General features: G+C 42.0%; 1 protein-coding gene across 2 annotated transcripts in view; it reads right to left on the bottom strand.

Moving 5' to 3' along the window:
• svild (supervillin d) overlaps nt 1-20,604 on the bottom strand; it is a 107,824-nt gene that overhangs the window by 8,840 nt on the left and 78,380 nt on the right. For both annotated transcript variants that reach the window (XM_088323156.1, XM_088323155.1), the window contains 11 exons: nt 20,404-20,581; nt 20,171-20,343; nt 17,482-17,637; nt 17,277-17,413; nt 14,611-14,758; nt 11,769-11,914; nt 8,827-9,005; nt 8,583-8,718; nt 4,736-5,036; nt 3,153-3,307; nt 1,015-1,117 (listed from right to left, as the gene is read on the bottom strand). In XM_088323156.1, coding sequence (XP_088179282.1) covers nt 1,015-1,117; nt 3,153-3,307; nt 4,736-5,036; nt 8,583-8,718; nt 8,827-9,005; nt 11,769-11,914; nt 14,611-14,758; nt 17,277-17,413; nt 17,482-17,637; nt 20,171-20,343; nt 20,404-20,581 — 1,812 coding nt within the window. The remainder of the gene's footprint in view (nt 1-1,014; nt 1,118-3,152; nt 3,308-4,735; nt 5,037-8,582; nt 8,719-8,826; nt 9,006-11,768; nt 11,915-14,610; nt 14,759-17,276; nt 17,414-17,481; nt 17,638-20,170; nt 20,344-20,403; nt 20,582-20,604) is intronic.

The raw sequence follows: 20,604 nt of genomic DNA, 5'->3' as shown, positions 1-20,604 counted from the left end.
TCATTCATAGATTTTAGTTCGGCTTTTAACATTATCATTCCTTCTAAATTGCATTTTAAACTTCTTCATGACCTCAATTTTCCCGTTTTATTATCAAATTGGATTTTAGATTTCCTTCTCAATAGAGAACAGTCCGTTCGCATTGGTGAGAAAGATTAATGTACTATGGTCCTCAACACTGGTACGTCTGAGGGCTGTCCATTGTCTCTAACTTTGTTTTCCCTATTCACGCATGATTGTCAACCCAATTCTGACCATTCACTATTCGCTAAATAGGCAGACGACACCACGGTTACTGGCTTTATTTCACATGGCGACAAAACTGAATACCGAGCAGAAATTGATTCACTTTCCACCTGGTGTCATGAGAGTAATCTGGTATTGAATGTAGGTAAAACTAAGGAGATGATAATAGATTTCCGTACTAAGCCTCCCTCGCATGTGCCACTGTCAATTAATGGTAGTGAGGTGGAACTGGTCCATTCATTCAAGTTCCTGGGTACTTACTTGTCAGCTGACCTCACATGGACTGTCAATGCTATTGATATTCTAAAGTCAGCCAGACAAAGGCTCTACTTCCTTCGTCAACTCAAATCATTCAGAATTCGTCAACCCATTCTAATAAATTTTTATCGTGCTATCATTGAATCCGTTTTAACTAGGTCAATCAGAGTTTGGTTTGGTCACGTCAATCAAAAAGAATTGTCGAAGATGGAATCAGTAGTGAGGACGGCAGAGGAAATAATAGGTTATGGCCTCCCGTCCCTGCTAAGTATCTACATTGAATGAACGAAAAAACGGATACTAAAAATTAAAGACGATCCCAGTCACCCTGCTCGCAGGTACTTTGATTACCTGCCGTCAGGTCACCGTCTTCGCTCCATTGTGAGCAAGACTACAGGTCTTAAAGAGAGATTTTACCCTTCTGCTATTCGTATGTTCAACGGGAATTGATTTGATAAATACAATACAATACAAGAGCTTCTGCTACAACTTTTTTGGGGTGCCTTTTACCTGAATTTTTGTTTGCCGTGTCCCGACTTCCCTTGTGGATGATCAAACCACCTTGGAATAGTTGAAGGAAGCAGGGCGGCTCCTTCCCTTGACTCACCAGGACCTGCCATCAAGTATGTTGCAATTACTAAAGTGCTTCACGTGGAAATATTTGTTCTGCTGTTCATTTTGGTGTATTTATATTTCAGTACTCGGTGGGTTTGGACACACGGAGAGGATGGATGAGGAGCGACTGTTGAAGAGGATCTACAGAGCAGAAGTAAATGGAAGGAGACCAAGAGGAAGGCCGCGTTTGACGTGGATGGATGGTGTTATGAGTGCACTGCAGGAAACAGGTCTAAATATATTGGAAGCTAGAGCTCTGGTTGGTGGTAGGAAGGAGTGGAGAGGTGTTGTGAAAGGATAGTGGGATGTTTGGAAGGGGATGGGCAGGTCACCCGTATAATGCAGCAGGGGTAAACCAGCGAAAGCTGTCGGGCCCTGCTGTTGAACAAAAGAATGTGTTGTGTCACCCTGACCCGAGTGACATGGTCGCTTTCTTGTGTCCCGTTTCATTTGTGTTTTTTGCTCCTTTTTCACTTTTTATTTTCTTTTTTGTATGCGTTTGTCTTGCTGTCGGTCATCCCTCTCGAGGGATATGACCAGGGTAGATAGATAGATAGTTATAGTCTGACAAGCCTACATCGCATGTAAGCCGATCCCCTAAAACTGCTTTAAAGAAGCCAATACTAAAAGAAATATGCACCAACAATATGAATGAAACGTATATATTGAAGGATTTTTTTACTTCATTTATTTGACTATAAAGGATTTAATATCTTAAAAATTACATTTGTTGAATGCAGTGGGGATTTTTCACAGGGAAGACTTGGGGTCATTTAAGCCTAGACAAGAATGATGTTTACAGAAAAACAACAAGAACGGGGACAAGTGCTGACGCGGGAAAAGGAGACATTGTTTGGCTTATAAGCTTTCTTGTTGCGAGTCCTTTAGACATGGCAGCGCCTTTCGGCGAGGAGGAGGTGAAGCTGGCACCTGACCCGTCCCAGGGGAGGAGTCAGCAGGCCCATGGGAGGAGTCAGCACGCCCATGGGGGGGGTGGCAGACGCCCAGACATGTGAAAAGACGGAAGACGGAAGAAGAGAGAAGAGAGATGGGAGATCGTGAGAGGGGGAGGGAGGCTCGACGAAGACTAATTAGACAAATTCGACAATAATTCGGCTAAATTCGATGGAATTCACTTAGTTAAATACTTTAAGAAAATAAATCTGCCCCCATGTGGAAAAGCCTGTCTCTTGTCAATATTTTTCCCTAAATGAAGAAACGAGCATGCTTTGTTAGGAAAATGAAGTTTGTGTTTGGTTAATGGAGTCAGATAACTAATTCGAACAATTTGGCAAACGCTTCAATTGTAATATAGTTTTTTCCCTAACAATAGAAAAAACAACATGTAAGTAATAATGATTAATATACTGGTAATATGATGAAAAGAACCGAACCATTTAACCCTTATGTTTTATTAGGGTCTCCAGGAACGGTTTTAAGATTATAAAGCGTAATAACTATGCCAAAGAAAATACAAAGGAGATATATGGTTATGGATGCATGCGTTTCATAGGATGTTGTATTAACTACATTGAGCGAAACTTTTCTTTTTTGGTAGTCAGGACAAATTAAGACCCTTTTAACAATAGTTAGTGGTTCCATTTTCGAACACAACACGAGAGTTAAACCACTGGCACAACTCAAAGTTACCCAATGCTAGCATACAGCTAGCCAGCAGCTCTCTAAATCGCTCTCTGGCACTGAAAGCAAAAGCCCTCCAATTCGGTTGTACTTCCGTACAATGACGATAAAGAGCATTCACTCAACTGCAACTCTGTGTTTTTATTTGTACATTTATAGTTGTTATTTTGTCGTGTACTCTCAGTCGATAAGGACGTCATCTCGAGGTAAGTTTGACCCTTCGGGGCTTTCTTTTATCAATGTGTGACGCTACTTCAACCGCGATAACCAAGGTATCGCTGTAGTTCAAACGAGTAAAATTCTAAGAGATAACAGATAACTAATTTCCTTGGTTTAATACTTCTTGTGCAGACATCTATTGAAAACAAGGCGGAGTTGGCAGAGTCTCCCACCTGTGAACCCCTGAAGCTGCCCAGCTCCACAGTCTTTAGCGCAGAGGTTCCTCTCTCGCTGGCGCTGGATTGAAGGCCTTGCCAGAAAAAGCACGCCGTTCTCTCCCGACCCGCCACGCCGGCACTCAGTTCTCCAGGTTTCTGACGTTTTCCCACTTGAAATAGTAAACAGGTACTATAAATTTAAGACGATCGAGTGCACCTGATGAAAAGTTGCTCAATTTCAAATACAAAGCTCTACTAACTCATGTCTATTTCTTACATCCAGGGTTCCTACACCTTTATCATGGTGAAATTCAGGAACATTTTAAGAAAATTTAAGCTAATTTTACAATTTCTGTCACAGTTCTGCATTCAGGTTTGATTACTTCATTCGTCCTTCTCCCTTGTCCTTTCTTTATGTGGTCACTCACTTTCTGGTTCCACTTGTCCTGATTTCTCCCCAATCATACCTATAACTTGACATCAAGTTACATTTTGCAGAGTTTCCGGCAATGCAATTTTTTTTTTTCACTTTTGAATGAATTGACTCATGTACGATTGCAAAGGTTGGACGGCCTACAAACGTCATTTGTTTTTACAATTCTTTCACAAGATTTTCATTTCTTTTTTCCCCTGGTATTTTTTGTCGCATAATACTAACATTTTTGGGGGCTTATTTAGTCGGTTGCGCGATACAGAACTGTATTTAATCACATTTTTTTAGTGGAAGTACAATGTTGGCAACAAGATTGACTTGATATAGTTGGAAATTATTTGTATGCAACACACTTTTTTTCTCCTTTTTTAAAATTCCTTTTTAAAAAAAATCACTGGGTTTATTTTTTCCTAGCTTTTTCTTGCTTTTTTTGTTCTCTATGACCTTTTTCCCTTTATTTGCTGCTTTCTTTTCTTCTCGCTTTTTTTCTGAATTTTTCCTGCTCTTTTTTTCTCTTTTTCTCTCCTTTTGTTTTGTTTTTTTCCTCAGCTTTTCACTACTTTTTCATTTTGGTAATTTTTTCCTTTTTGTTCTATTTCCCCCCTTTCCTTTAAGTCATTTTGTGTACAATTTTAAATAATATTTGGTCATGAAGGAATTAAAGAAGCAAAAACAACCTGAAGAGCCGTTTGGGACCCGAAAGAGCTGGTTCTTTTTAGTGAGCCGAGCCGAAGAAGCCGGTTCTCGAAAAACTCTACTGACTTTACTCAACTTCGTTCTACTTCGACATTGACTTCAAAATACCGCATTTAGAACACAGCGTCAGGGGAACCTTCATGCACTGTAACTTTGACTTCGCTTTTTAATTAGGAATTTCGAGCCCTGATTTTTGTGAGCTGGCTAGATTTTCCTGTGCGCGGAAAAGCTCTGGGTAGTGCGCAATTGCGAACACACGCAGCTTATAGAGAACATTACCTTTGAGTCTTTTTGGCCTATACAAATAAACATGACTTGAAAAAAAGAAGCCTCACCGTATTTTAAGTGACAGTGTTTCAAATGAAGCAGCGTGTAGTCCGGAATTTGAATAGGTTCTGCAGCGCTGCTGAAGGCTCACTATTTTTACTATCGATGCATTCAAAATGTGCTCATCTCCTAGGAGACCCACCGAGCGTGGTGATGGAGTACTTCCATCGGACGATGTAAGCGTCGCCTTCGTGGAGCTGGCCCAGGCTCTCCTCCGACACCTCCTCTTCGCCGTACTCCTTGATGTGCCAGGCGTCCACGGCCAGCGTGGACAGCTCCGCCTGCCTGCCGTCCTCCGTCCTCACCACGCCGTGTCCCCGCTGGACGTCCACACCTTCCAGGACCGTCCTCACCGGCGGCGCCTCGTTGTCCAGAAGCGTGTTAGCGTCGCAAGGCTGCAGGTCCAGGTCGGGGGAAGATCGGATGCTGGAGTGGACTGGACTCTGAGGGTTGAATACATATGCGTCAAATTCACTCATTTAGTGCCATCATTTATAAATATGTTATCAGAAGCCGTGTCCCTGAGTGCCCAAAACGTAAGAAATCTCATCATCTCATCTCATCAGCCGTACCGCTTATCCTCATTAGGGTCGCGGGGGGGCTGGAGCCCATCCCAGCCATCTCCGGGCAGTGGGCAGGGGACACCATGAACTGGTTGCCAGCCAATCGCAGGGCACACAGGGACAGACAACTCACTGGCTCATTCACAACTAGGGACAATTTGGACCGGCCAATTCACCTGTAATGCATGTTTTTTGGAATGTGGGAGGAAACCGGAGTCCCCGGAGGAAACCCACGCAAGCACGGGGAGAACATACACACTCCGCACAGTAGGTCCGGTAGCTGGATTTGAACCCACACAGGAGGTTCCCAAGAGGTTCGAACTGTGCCGCACACGCGCTAACCACTGCGCCGCCGTGCTGCCGTAAGAAATATGTTTACTTTATTTATTTTTATTAAAAGAAAACTTTAAAAAGGCTTTGGGGCTGCTAATCAGCAAGTATTAAGCCTCTGGGCATGATTTCAGTAGGAAAAATTTACCACTAGAAGGCAGGAATGGAGTTGATCGGATCTTTGACAAAACACTTACTGCTGAGTTTTGCTTCCTGTATCCACCGTTTGACACCGTATAGCAGTGTGTGTGGGCACATATGCCGAGGTTGCGCAGTGTGGTGAAAAAAGCGAAGATATAAGCATAGACAGTAAAAGCAGTTTATTATTTCTAAAAAAAAAAGAAAAAAAAAAAGATGTCATCGTCCGGGCAGAGAGGGATGACGATTCGTGCACGATCACCACGGCGATGCGAATCATGTGATACCATCACCGAAATTATCAGGGGCTGAAAAGTATTTGCAAAGTTCATGCATGATTCATACCAGGAGTTCAGTTTTTCTTGCAAAAACTGTTATTTTTCAAGCAAAGTTCCCTTGTGTTTATAAAAAGCATTGTTTAAGTTTTCTCGGAAATGATAATTTTAGAGAAGCGACGCAACAGTTGTTTACTTGTCAATGGTAAAACCTAGAAACAAACCTTTTTTAATGCTCATACAGCTAAAGATATGCTCTGTAGCGCTTCAAAATGACAAAAATGAGCTGGCAATGGCTCCTCCTATTTGAGAATCACATCTGGCATTGAATTGAGTTAAATAAAACCAAGAGGAAATACTAAAGTAATTTAAAAACTGTGTCAATCACTCATTTTCCTTAGAATAACAGGTTGCATGTCAGGACCAGAACGGAGACAGGACCTACTTGCGCGCCTTTCTCTAGTTTTTTGGGAAGAACGGAAATCGTGGTCAAGATCAGAAAAAGGGTCGGAGCCGGGAAACAGACGGGAACCAGGACAGGAGGGAATCATGGTCGAAAGGCTTGCCTAGCGTAAGCTGAGGTTCGCAGACAGACTGACAACCGGTGATAGGAAGACGGGGGTATGAAAAGTGACAGGGAGCCAATCAGCGTCCGAGGCAGAGCAGGCTCTGGTGCCTCGCATCAGTAATCATGACACTGCATGCAGCCAAAGAAGTCAGTGAAATCAATTTTGCATTTGTAGAATATAAATAAGCTGCTAAATCAACATTTTTAATTAAAAAGGACACAAGAGTTCAAATTTATTTTATGAAAAAAATGGCTTCACCTCTATTGGATATAAGTATAATATGACCACATTTCTGGATAGTAGGCTGCCACTTGAGCAACTGTGATGTCTTTCAGTCACGAGAAAATGGTAAAATGGAGGCGAAACTGAATACAGAGCAGAAATTGATTCACTTTCCACCTGGTGTCAGGAGAGGAATCTGATATTGAATGTAGGTAAAACTAAGGAGACGATAATAGATTACCGTACTAAGCCTCTCCCGCACGTGCCACTGTCAATTAATGGTAGTGAGGTGGAACTATTCCATTCATTCAAGTTTCTGGGTACTTACTTGTCAGCTGACCTCACATGGACTGTCAATGCTACTGATATTCTAAAGTCAGCCAGACAAAGGCTCTACCTCCTTTGTCAACTCAAATCATTCGGAGTCAGTCGATCCATTCTAGTCCATTTTTATCATGCTATCATTGAATGCGTTTTAACTAGGTCAATCACAGTTTGGTTTGGTTGCGTCAATCAGAAAGAATTGTCAAAGATGGAATCAGTAGTGAGGACGACAGAGGAAATAATAGGTACTGGCTTCCCGTCCCTGCAAAATATATACCGTATTTTCCGCACTATAAGGCGCACCTAGAAGCCTTTATTTTTTTCAAAAGCTGACTATACTCCTTATAATACAGTGCGCCTTATACATGGATCAATATTAAGTCGCAAAGTCTTCCAACTCAGGCAAGCAGCCGCCGACTCGATTTTCCGCGGTGTATGCTGGGATTTATATACCGGCGTTTCATTTCCTAACCAATGTGTCAATCATCATTTGAATCGGTCACTATTGGCTAAAGTTATTCGGAGGTAAAGGGGGAGGATCCTTTTTATCGTTTACAGGCTCGCATAGGCTAAAGGGGCGAAACAAAGCCTGCAATTGGCCGAAAAAGATGAATGTGAATCGCACGTTGAGTTGCACTACGGCATAGAGAAAACATTTTTTACTATTCTGTATTTGTAAATATTTGACTCTCCTGGATTTAATACACTCACGGTTGTAAGAAGACCGTGGTTACGTATCATTATTGAACGTGATGGCTGCAAGAGAACTTAGGTGAGCTATGCGGCTTTATATTTTCCCGGTATCTTGTTTTAGAACCATCTTGATGTTTCTGTGATGAGTCTATTTTTAAACTCAATTCAATTAAAAGTGTTTATTGTCATATGCACAGTAAAGAACCCCTGCACAATAAAATTATTACTTTGCATTCCACACAGTTACCAGCGAAAAATAAAATGGAAACTAAGAAATGTTTGGCATTTCTTGAATCCCAAGACTTTAACCTTCCGAATGATATTTGGAACGATGCATTTGAGTGACATCGTACAGACACTGTTTCCGTACATGTCTGAGACACGTATTTGCGTCTTTGCAAGCTTTGGGAATGTTAAGGGGGGAATAAATTTGACTGAACTATCTGTGACTTTTTTGTCGACGTTCCCATTGTAGCACCTTATAATCCGGTGCGCCTTATGTATGGAAAATATAGGACCCAAAACAATTTTTTGGGGGATGCGCCCTATAACCCGGTGCGCCTTATAGTGCGGGAAATACGGTACATCGAACGAACTAGAAAACGGACACTAAAAATGACAAGGGGTTGGAACACTAGATGGCTCGGTATTGTCTTATTCCCTAAGTGTGAATGAGCGAGTGAGTTGTCTGTCGATTGGCTGGCAACCAGTTCAGGGTGTCCCCTGCCCACTGCCCGATGATTGCTGGGATGGGCTCCAGCACCCCCGCGACCCTACTGAGGATAAGCGGTGTAGCTAATAAGATGAGATGAGATAACAAACACCCGATCCACAAAAAAAAAAAAGAGTGATTCCCAACAAAATCAATCTCTCACCTTGACTTCCTCCATCATCATGGCTTCCTCCTTCTTCCTCTCAGCCCAGTCCAGGAACTTCTCCCGAAACAGGGAGGTTTCGTTGTGCTCCGAAAGACGACCGAAAAGCGTCCAGCTTGGGCGTCCATCCCCTTGCCTGAACAACATCCAGATTCTCAGCTATCATGATGCAATAGCAGGATCTTACCGCTAGGGGATGTGCAATGACTACAAAATGCATTTTCAAACCAGTGAGTTGACTCACTGTGGCACATCGCCGCTATTGGTGCAGGTTGCATCTAAAGGGTTAACTCTGCAGGTGCTGTAGTCATAGCTGCCGCTGTAGAGCTGTTTGCCCAGTTTGACGGCCACTTTTCGGTCTCCCAAAGAAACGTCCTTCCCCGTCCACACGTACACCTCGCCGCCAAAGTCAAACACCAAAGCCTGAGGGATCGGAAATATCATTAACGAAAGAACAGGGGTCTCCAAGTTTTTTTGTAACTAATGAATTGATATGCATTTGTAAAATAACATATCATGGTATTACTCTGCTGCTACTGTGTTAAATATCACCAGGTAACCACGGTAATTATTAGAAGTGGGGTTAAATAGACTCAGTCAACCATTAAAAAAATATTTAAAAATTACAATGAACCAGCTCTCGTGAGCAATTTTCTTATTTTACCTTACAAAATACAAAATAATCTTACACCATATATTTTTTTCCAAACGTGTTTATTTATGGAGTTTAACATAGAACAGAATATAGCTTTATTGTCATTGTTACAAAATGGGTTGAACATATTGTGACAACGAAATTGGGCATGGCACTCCAGTTTCACATATTAAGCAGTGAGGATAAAAGAGAACGAGAAGATAAAAGAACATGTTATATTCTACATGTGTTTCCTTATATCATATTAATTGTTAATGAACATTTTGTTGTGAGACACTGAGTTGCTCGACATGAATGAGGTTTATTAAAAAAAAAAGTTCAAAAATAGAGTCACTTGGACGTTCACTGTAGAAGAAAAAAATAGATGCAAATAGAACTAAGTAGAATAATACATTTTCTTATTCAAATTATGAATTCATTTTCTGCATTCAATTATTGTTGGTAATATACTGATTCAAAGGATAACCACAAACCTACTTCCTTTTTTTTCTTAACTTCTTTATATAACATAATCATTCGGAATATGATGCCTCAAAGCAAGTGAGCCGGTTGAGAGCCGGCTCTCTTGAATGAGTTGAACCGAAAAAGCCGGTTCTCTAAAACGAAACGGGCTACCTTTGACTACACAACTACCACATGAAATCTGATGTTGAATGATGCATGATGGGAAATCCCCAAGCGGCAGACGCATGCGCACAGTAGCATCAAACGGCTCGGTATCGGGAAAAAAAACGATACAGAGATAGAGGCTACCGCGGCGAACTCGTTTGACTTCAACATCGGACTTCATGTGGTAGTTGTGTAGTGAAAGGAAGTCCGTCTCTTTTTAGATAACCGTCTTTTTCGGCTCAACTCATTCAAGAGAGCCGGCTTTCAAAAGTCTCACTTTCTTTGATGCATTATATTACGAATGATGATGTTGTATAAAGAAGTTAAGAAAAAAAGGAAGTATAAAAGGAGAAAATGAAAAAGACGTTTGTGGTGATCCCTTTGAATCAGTATATTACCAACAATAATTTAATGCAGAAAATGAATTAATAACTTGAATAGGAAAATGTATTATTTTACTTAATTATATTCTCATCTATTTTTTCCTTTTATAGCAAAGGTGTCAAACAGGCGGCCCGCGGGCCAAATCAGGCCCGCTAAGTGATTGAATCGGGCCCCGCTAGACAACACTCAGAGAAGCGCAAGAGAAAAACAAGCTGCAGGTTGAAATATGTCAACTTGATGTTGCCAAAGCCAGGTGCCTCTCACAAATGCTGTACTTATATTTCTTTCTTTCTCTTTTTCTCTCTCTCTCTTCCTCCCTTTTTCTCTCACTCTTTTTCTCTCTCTTTCACTCTCTCTGTCTCTCTTTCTCAATCTTTGTTCCTCTTGGTCTTTTTCTGTCTTTTACCTTCTTTCTCTCTCTTCCATGTTCCTTCTCTTCCATTTTCCTTCTCTTTTTCTTTCCTTCTCTCTTTCGCTCTATTTCTCTTTCTTTCCTTCTGCTTTCTCTCTCTCTCTCTTTCGCTCTATTTATCTTTCTTTCCTTCCTCTCTCTATTTCTCTTTCCTTCCTTCCTATCTCTCTCTCTCTCTCTCTCTCTATTTCTCTTTCCTTCCTTTCTCTCTCTCTATCTTTCCTTCCTCTCTCTCTCTCTCTCTCTCTCTCTCTCTCTATTTCTCTTTCTTTCCTTCCTTCCCCTCTCTCTCTCTCTCTATTTCTCTTTCTTTCCTTCCTCTCTCTTTCTCTCTCTCTATTTCTCTTTCTTTCCTTCCTCTCTCTCTTTCTCTCTCTCTATTTCTCTTTCTTTCCTTCCTCTCTTTCTCTCTCTCTATTTCTCTTTCTTTCCTTCCTCTCTCTCTCTCTCTCTCTCTCTCTATTTCTCTTTCTTTCCTTCCTCTCTCTCTCTCTATTTCTCTTTCTTTCCTTTCTTTCTTTCCTTCCTCTCTCTCTCTCTCTCTCTATTTCTCTTTCTTTCATTCCCTCCTCTCTCTCCATCCTCTTTCTCTCTCCTCTCTCTCCTTCCTCTCTCTCTCTCTCCTTCCTCTCTCTCTCCTTCCCTCTCTCTCTCTCTCCCTCTCGCTTTTTTCTCTCTTCCTCCCTTTCTCTCTTTCTTTGTCCTACCTTCTCTACTTCTCTCTCCCTCTATTTCTCTTCTTTCTTTGTCTTTTATTCCTTCTCTCTAATCTACCCTTAGAGACAATGTTAGTTCCAACGTGTGGCCCCAAAGTTAAAATGAGTTTGACACCCCTGTTCTACTGTGAACGTCCAAGCGACTTCATTTTTGAACTTGTTTGATCATAAACCTCATTCATGTCGAGCAACTCAGTGTCTCACAACAAAATGTTCAATAACAATATATATGATATAACGAAACACATGTAGAATATAACATGTTAAACTACATAAACGCTTTGAAAAAAAGATATGGTGTAAGATGATTTAGTATTTTGTAAGGGAAAATACGACAGATTGTAAGGGCATGGAGCCCTGGAGCTCGACAGGTAAAAACTAGAACTATAAAAGTATTCATCGGCACGTACCTCTTTGGAATCCAGCAAAGTGACGCTGGGGATGGACGCCCAGGCGTCTTCATGAGGCACCAGTTTGTCTCCCTGGAGTCTGTAGACCCCGTTGGAGTCCAGGACGCCGCTCTCGTAGAGTTCGTCCTCCTCCGGCTCGCCTGCCCCTGTTCGGAAACGCACACGAGCATATGGGCAAATCGGCGGGACGGGATACGAGACGAGCCTCGGGGTCAGGGGGCGGTAATACTCGCGAGCCTCATTTAACGGCAGAGGTGGAATGAGGTCACATATGTGCGAGGCAGAAGTCAGAATCGCGTCACGAACCTAGCGAATTCCAAAGATGGTGAGTCAAAAAACGTTATTTGGACTGAGCAAATGTCAAAAAAGTGCTAAAATATCGGAACCCTCATTCAGTGTCATAACTTGTAAAAAGCATAAACATGCTTTTTTGGGTTGTATTTAAAATATCATAATGCCAAAGTGAGAACCACCAGGAAAAGTATGTGTGTGTCTGTGTGTGGAGTCAGAAATATGAACGTGTTCCTGACTCTAGCCAGACAGGTGTCAAACAAGCGGCCCACGGGCCAGATCAAGCCCGCTAAGGGATTGAATCCAGCCCGCGAGACAACACAAGAGAAAAAACAGCTGCAGTTTGAAATATGTCAACCTGATGTTGCCAAAGCCAGGTGCCTCGAACAAAGACACTGTACTTGTATTTCTTTCTCTCTTCCTCTCTCTCTTTCTCTCTTTTCCACCCCTTTTCTCCTACTCTGTCTCTTTTACTCTCTGTGTCTCATCCTTTGTTGCTCTTTGTCTCTTTCTCTCTGTGTCTTTTAACCTCTTTTGCTCTAACTTCCTTTTTTCCTTTTCTCTCTTCATACCCTTTGCGCTTTCTTTTCTCTCCTTCTGTCTTTCCATTTCTCTTTGGATTTCTTTTTTCCTCTCCCTTTCTTCTCCCCCTCTCTCGCGACTTTTTATCTTTTGTTTCTCACGCTCTCTCCCTCTCTCTTTTTCTTTCTTTGTCCCGCCCTCTCTCCTTTTCCCTCCCTCTTTCTCTTATTTCTTTATCTCTTTTTCTTTCTCTTTAAATCTACCAGTCCGGCCCCTGACAGAATGTTTGTTCTATAGTGTGGCCTCCGAGTTAAAATGAGTTTGACACCCCTGCACCTGCACTAGGGGGATACAGCTCCGGTATATATATATATATATATATATATATATATATATATATATATATATATATATATATATATATATATATAATTTAAAATATAATAATAAAGGGTTTGGCGCAGCTCATCCGTAAGTATCAAGCCCCTGGGAATGATTTCAGTATTACAATACTAGTATTGGCTTATTTTCGAGGCTTGTTTTAAATCTAATGATCGATTTTTTTATGTATTTAAAAAAAAAAAAATCGACCTAAGAAACTGGGTTAAGTTAACCCAAGTTGTGGATCACTTGGTTTTGAAGAATTTCATATATTTGACTATAAAGGATTTTATACGATTGAATACAAGTTACATTTATTGAGTTTAATGCTGTAGTTATTTACTGACTGTGCCTTTATTCAATGAGCAGTGAAAGTTCAGGGCAGGCATGAGTGGTGGAAGATGTTGTTTACAGAACGGGACGTACTGCTGATAAGATAATCAGAGCGCCCAGACGGAGGACGGCAGGCGTTGTTTTGAGAACAAGGCCCTGACGACGTAGAAACGCTCGGTGTTGTTTTGAGTGTTCCAGACATCGCGGCGCTCTTCTCAGAGATTGTGAAGCCCAGGGGGCTTCATTGGCGCGCCCATGGGAGGAGTCGGCGCGCCATTGTGCGGGGAGAAGATAGCCAATAAGAAAAGAGCTAAAGGACTTGAGAAGAGGTCTTCCCAGAGACTCCAATGACACTAATTCGGGCATTATCGATGGAGTACGCCTAGTTAAATTGTTAATTAAATAAATCTGCCTCGTGTGGAAATGTCGGCTTTCCTGTTCATCTTTTCCCATCAAGAAATGAGCATGCATTGTTAGGAGAATGCAGGTTGTGTTTGGTTAATGGAGTCAGATAACTAATTTCAGGGATCAGAATGGAGATTTTCATTTTCAGCTGAAATAGCCAGGGTCCAGGAATAAAGCAGGGCGGAAAGCCCCCACCCACCCCCAAGCTCCTGGGTTTTAGGCAATTTACTTGTCCAAAACCATGCTTATATTTATCATTTAAGTAACATTTTTAGAAGATTAAAATAATTTGCCCACATAACTGATTTTTTTGTAAATACTGCAAGATAAGTTCAAATGCAGTTCAGTCCCTGCAGCTTGAGCAACAATGCGGCCAATTTTTCTAACGGCCGCCAGGGTGCGCCAGAGCAATAAAGGAAAGAGTGAGACAGTCGGATTTTGAATTTGTTTGCTACGCAAGAGAAAAAGTGAAAAAGTCGGAATGCCTTTGGGGTTCAAAAACAGCGGAAATCCGCGGATCCGCGGAAAATTCTGATCCCTGGTTAATTAAATAAATCTGCCTCGTGTGGAAATGTCGGCTTTCCTGTTCATCTTTTCCCATCAAGAAATGCGCATGTATTGTTAGGAGAATGCAGGTTGTGTTTGGTTAATGGAGTCAGATAACTCATTCGAACAATTTGGTAAACGGGACATTTTGATATTTAATTCCCAACAATTCTTAAACAAAATTGTCTTTTTTTGGTGTGAATTCAATGTTTTTCTTAATTTAGAGTGCATTGAAATTAATGTAGGTATTATTACTCATACTGGTGAGAGTATTGGTCATTTCTTATCAATAACACACAGTAGAATCCTCCTATTTTGTCTCGAGTCTCCGGGTTTTCTTATACAACATGCGAGATTGTCGCACCTGCATATTGGCTTTTCCCTCCTAGCAGGCTCCAGAACTCTTTGGCCCACTTGCTGTCGGTGTTGATGCCTTCTTCCAGGGTCGTCACCTGGCAGGCTTTGCAGCCCAGGTCCCGCTTGGCCTGGACGAAGGACGCCATCTCCGACGCCTGAAATTCCGCACATGAATGAATGAATGAAAACTTTATTTCGAACATTAAATTAAAAACAGAACAAAAACAATAACAACAAAATAATGTTACATAACCATGTTCGAAAAGGGGTATCAGAAGCAGATGCTTATTTTCCGTACCCCTTCATCTTCCCTATTAAATACACCAATGATAATAACAACAATAGCAACAATAACAACAAAGTTAACCATAGTTGTAGACGCACTATTCCCAAACTCCCGTATTACTCATACCCTTTTTCTTCATCTCTGTATTCCGCCAGTAATGTTTTTTTGTATTTATATTTGCACACGTGAATAGTTGGACATTGTTTGATCTCATCTTGTAAATAGTTCTAAAGTTTGACTCCGCACACAGACACACACATACTTTTCCTGGTGGTTCTCACCAGAATTGGGTAGGGTTACTTTAACTGGATTACTTTCAATGACTTTTGGATTACTCCAATACCAAATATGCTTGTCAGGAGACCGGACCAGATCAGAGGCAGGAGGCAGGAAGGGAGAACTCATTTGCGTTAACGATCAGAACTTTTATTTAGCAAAATAAAAGTCGTCCAACATTCAGGGACAAAACAAACAAAAACAGGCTTTACAGGCAAACAGGAACTCAGACTAAAAATACTCACAAAACAGGTTTTACTCAAAACGTGCAAACACAGGTTTCCTCCAGACAGACAGAACAGATTAATGCAGAACAGAAAACGCAATGAAACAGCAACCCGCAATACCCAAAACCCCCCTTAAGAAGCAGACGCGCAAATTAGGCGATCTGCTTCAGCTGGTGCCCAGGGGGCGGGGCCAGCCGGTCGCCACGGCGATCATGCTGGACACGAAAATGCTAATAAAAGACAAAAGAAACTAAATATGAATAAAATGACTACATTTTGTGCAGGCTTGGGGAGTAAAGGAACACATGGAATGGCAAAAATAATGCTGTTTGGATTTGTTTCTGTCGCATTTTATGTTCGTTTTGCCGGAGATCAAAGAGATCAAAGCCAGGAGAGAAAGCTTACCACGTGTTGTGAGTCATCATTGTATTCATATTTAGTTTCTTTGGTCTTTTATGAGCATATTTGGTATTGGAGTAATCCAAAAGTCATTGAAAGTAATCAAGTTAAAGGAACCCTACCCAACCCTGGTTCTCACCTTTGGGATTATGAATTCACTACAGCCCCTTAAGTTATAATTTTACTCTTTCCGAATGAATCATTTATGGATGTTTTCTGGTACCATGTTTTTGTTGACCTTAAATAGCAGTTGTGCAGTGAAAATTTTGACAAAATCATCCAATTTTAATAATTGCAGGAGTAAAATATCAGTGTCAAAATGTAACGTTTCACCCCTAATTTCAACATAGGAGTCACATTTACTGGCTAACAACACAATCCTGTCATAAAGACATTTTAGTAACAAAGTATCATAAATTTATAAGCCACTACTTTTTTCTCAAACTTTCAACCCTGCGGCTTATTTAGTGATGCGGCTAATTTATGTAATTTTTCTAACCGCAGCCAGTGGCGCTCGAGTACAAAAGGTAAGATTTAGACTGGTGGAATATATGCGCCGAGGAAGACTGCAACTTCTTGGCTTGTGCATTAATTAAATTAGCGTAAACATACCCTCAGCATGCAAAATGCAAAAAGAAAGGCACAAGTACGGCATGTTTTTTTTACCAGACCCGTTTACTGTGTTGCGAGCGTGTTGCTACCATTAACTGCCCTGTCACAGGCACCGTTTGGGATGAAAGTTATATTATTATTATTAAAGCTTTGAAAAATCTCTCGGTGTACCGTCTTTCTTTGTAAATATGTGTAACCATGTATAATATGTATTTGCAACTGTATATTTTTGTAATGTATTTATTTGTATTTATTTTGGACACTTATTCTGATATGTTTTGCACGGGCCAATTAAAAAGAAGGGGCGTAACAAACGCGGGCTGACGGGAAGTGGGGACCGGTAAAGGTGAGTGTTTGTGGACACGGCGGACAATAGTGGATATATATATTTTTCCCACCCTTACCTTTGGAAATATAGACTTATTTCCTTGGATTACTTTCAACGGGATCCGGACTCTGCCGGTCTGCATCAAACCTTAAGTACCGGTATCATTTTCCGTTCATTTTGCCGGCTGTGTACTTTAATGAAGGACATTCAGTTTCAATCGCGGGACTTAAAGTCGGGTCTGGGTTAATTTTGTGTTTGTGTTACATTTGTTTGATGTGGGCGCATGCGGCTTATATACAGGTGCGGCTTGTGTAAGTACAAAATTGGCTTTCCTCTGAAAATGTGGTGGGTGCGGCTTATAATCAGGTGTGCTCTATAGTCCGGATTTTACGGTAGCTGTTTTAAAATAAGTTATTTCTGATTTTTCGTCAGAATTCATTTGGAATGACACTTTGGTATCAAGACAGAGGAGAGGATGCTATTGCGTTTCACTTCAGGGCCTAACTCCGATTCTAACTCAGGACACATTCGGAGAGTTAGCTTACCTTAGCTTTCTCAATGACATTGGCGAACTCGCCGCTCCACATGAAACAATGTTTCGGTGTGATGAGAAGGAAGCAGTCCCCGCTGTTTAAGGACCTGGATGTGGGCTCCACCAGGCGTACCTGAACGTGCCTCCGACCTACGGATCGACGAATACAAGATAAAGTCGACTCGTCTAAATTCCGTCATGCTTTTAAAAAATGGGACCTTTGATGCGAATGAGCATGAGCTTATGGAAGGGCAGAGCACTGTTGTTGGTCACCACTTCCGTAGATTTGACGCTGCGCAGGTTGACTTTGCGGAAGTTCTCCTTGCTGGCCAGGCCCGCCAAGGCCACGTCAGCCAGGTTGGAGTGTTTGGCCACTAGGCAGAAACATAGCCAAAGGATAGATGACGTCAGCAATGGTTTTTTTCTAATTTGGGAAGTTCTAAATAGTGTTTGGAATAATGCGTAACGGCGTTATTTTTCTCAGTAACAGCTCCATGTCAGCTTGCCACCACAAACCTGATGCATTTTCATCAAGTTGTTTACATCATGTCTTTTCCGATCATGTCACCATTCAAAACAGCAACGACCATATAGTTAGATAGCAATTACGAATACAGTTTTGACGACGCGCCGAAAGAAAAGGCGAATGAGGGCCGAGTCGCCAAAAATGAGAACCCTATATTTGAAGGTTTCAAGAACCGGAACTGGATCAGGACCCAAATGCGTGACGTTCTCACACAAGCGTTTTATTTTTTAGGGAAATGGTGAGTCATGCACGTTGGGCAGCGGTCTGGCATGAAAAGAGAGGAAGCCAGAAACCGATGAGATTTATTCCAATTGCCCGAATGGATATCGGACAGATGGGGTTGATACCGGACAGGACGGGACAGACAGGATAGATAATGAATCAGGATATAAAAAATAAACAGACGGGAACGAAAACTGGAGACAATAATCAACAGGACAAAAATAGACGAAAACTAAACTGAAAACCGATATTATACAGGACAAAATAAACTGGAACAATACCGTACAATACCATCAGGGACAGGACCGAGTCGAAACCCACGTCTGGCGGGGCAGAAGTTCTTTGATGGACTGACACAGGAAAAATGAGATCACCAAGCTTAAATAGATGGGAAGCCGATCTGTTAATGAGCCGCAGCTAGCGCCACACGCGCGGGGCCAATTGGGCGCCATGGCAACTATGACAGACAGTGCTGTTGTAGGCAACAGACTAGTGTTGTTCACGTAAAAAAATGTCTCTAAGAGGCTCTTGGAAGGGAACGAAGGGAGACGGCTCCCAACCAATCAACAGCTGGTTTCCTCTGTGACTGATTTTTCTCTCCTGTGATTGGTCAATTTGCATTTTTTTCCGGGCATTCTGTGTTTTTCACTTTAAACCACCATCCATCCAATATCTGTACTGCTTATCCACAGTAGGGTCGCGGGGGTGCTGGAGCCTATCCCAGCCAACTCCGTGGGCAGGGGTCACCCTGAACTGGTTGCCAGCCAATCACAGGGCACGCAGGGACAGACAATCCGCTCGCTCATTCACACCTAGGGACAATTTGGACCGGCCAATTAACCTGACGTGCATGTTTTTGGAATGTGGGAGGAAACCGGAGTACCTGGAGGAAACCCACTCAAGCACTGGGATAACATGCAAACTCCACACAGGAGGTTCGATCTCATGACCTCAGAACTGTGTTGCACACGCGCTGACCACTGCGTTGCCGTGCTGCCCCAGGAAATAAATTAATCACAAATAAGTACTAATAATAAGGAACATAAGAAACCACATAAGATAATGGATGAATAAATAAGAAACCAGTTTCAGTATGTGAGTAGAAAAATCTAATGAGTCAGAAATTCAGGTGGTCTCTCCGTTTCTCTCTCTCTCTCTCTCTCTTTCTCTCCTGTCTGTCTTTAGCTCTCCCCCTCTTTTTCTTTCTTTTTATGTTTCCCTTTGCTCTGCTTTTCTCTTCCTCTTTCTGTCTGTCCCTCTGTTTTTCTATCTCTGTCTTTCACTCTCTGTCTGTCTCTGTCCAATTCGCTCCATTTCATGCTTTCAATGGGAGCGGCCAGCCAAGAACATTGACTCTCAAATATCGTGTTTAAAACACACTCAAAAACGGATCTTGCGTTATGCCGGCTAATGTTTTGTTTAATGTATCATCCCGCACAAAGGAAAAAAAGAAAAGCAAAAGGAAAAATACAATCACAAGAGGAAAAAAAGAGATGAAAGAGGAAAAAAGAATAAACGTTACATTTTTTTCATAAACACATTAACACAAAAAACACCTGAAGTCAAATATTTACAAATCTACAAAAAAAGATAGAAATCAAAACAATGTTAACCTTTTTTAATACTCAACAGTGGAGCAGTGGTTAGCGCGTGTGCGGCACAGTTCTGAGGTCATGAGATCGAACCTCCTGTGCGGAGTTTGCATGTTCTCCCCATGCTTGCTCCAGGCACTCCGGTTTCCTCCCGCATTCCAAAAACATGCAATTGGCCGGTTCAAATTGTCCCTAGGTGTGAATGAGCGAGGGAATTGTCCGTCCCTGTGTGCCCTGCGACCGGCTGGCAACCAGTTAAGGGTGTCCCCTGGCCACTGCCCGAAGATAGCTGGGATGGGCTCCAGCACCCCTGCGACCCTACTGAGGATAAGCGGTGCAGATAATGGATGGATGAATTTATTTCCTTAATTCGTAATACAGTTATGTTCTTATTTACACATCTTATTTTCTTTAGAAAAAGAAAATATTTGAGAATGGTGGCATGTTAGGTGCAATAAAGCCCCACTTAGCCTGGAACCCCTCCGAGTAAGTTGAGTCTTAGACCCATCCTCTGATCTAAAACCTGTGACGGCTCGAAATACCGTATATGAAATAACTCATTCTTACTGCGCTCCACTTGGATCCTCTTGGTCTCTACTTTAGCGATATTGAGCCTCTGTTCCGTGTAAACCTGCCGGATGTCGTCGCGGGCGGCGAGCGCTCTCAGAGGGTTCCTGGAGCCCTGGTTTCGTCGGTTCGGCCGCACGGCACGCTTGTGCTTGGCAGTAGCTGACGTCAGCCTGAGTATGAAACCTCATTTTTAAAATCCCTATTAGTTTCTTTTCTGCCATAGTACTTACGTAGGCGTGTTCGTCTGGATCTGGCCCAAGTCCGCCTCGGTCACGACGAAGTCATGGAGGGCTGAAGGTGAGATGGATCTGTAGAAGTTGCCGAAGGTCTCGTCGTCGTCTAAGGTCATGACTTCTTTCTCTGCCTCTGCGGTCACCTCGATGGTGGACGTCTTGCTTTTGCTCACGCCTAAGGATTTCATTTAGAAAATT

Source organism: Urocampus carinirostris, chromosome 19 (genome assembly GCF_059441175.1).
Source record: "Urocampus carinirostris isolate Australia breed hairy pipefish chromosome 19, RoL_Ucar_1.0, whole genome shotgun sequence".
In the NCBI taxonomy this organism is placed as follows: Eukaryota; Metazoa; Chordata; class Actinopteri; order Syngnathiformes; family Syngnathidae; genus Urocampus; species Urocampus carinirostris.
This window is presented reverse-complemented; position numbering and strand designations above follow the sequence as displayed.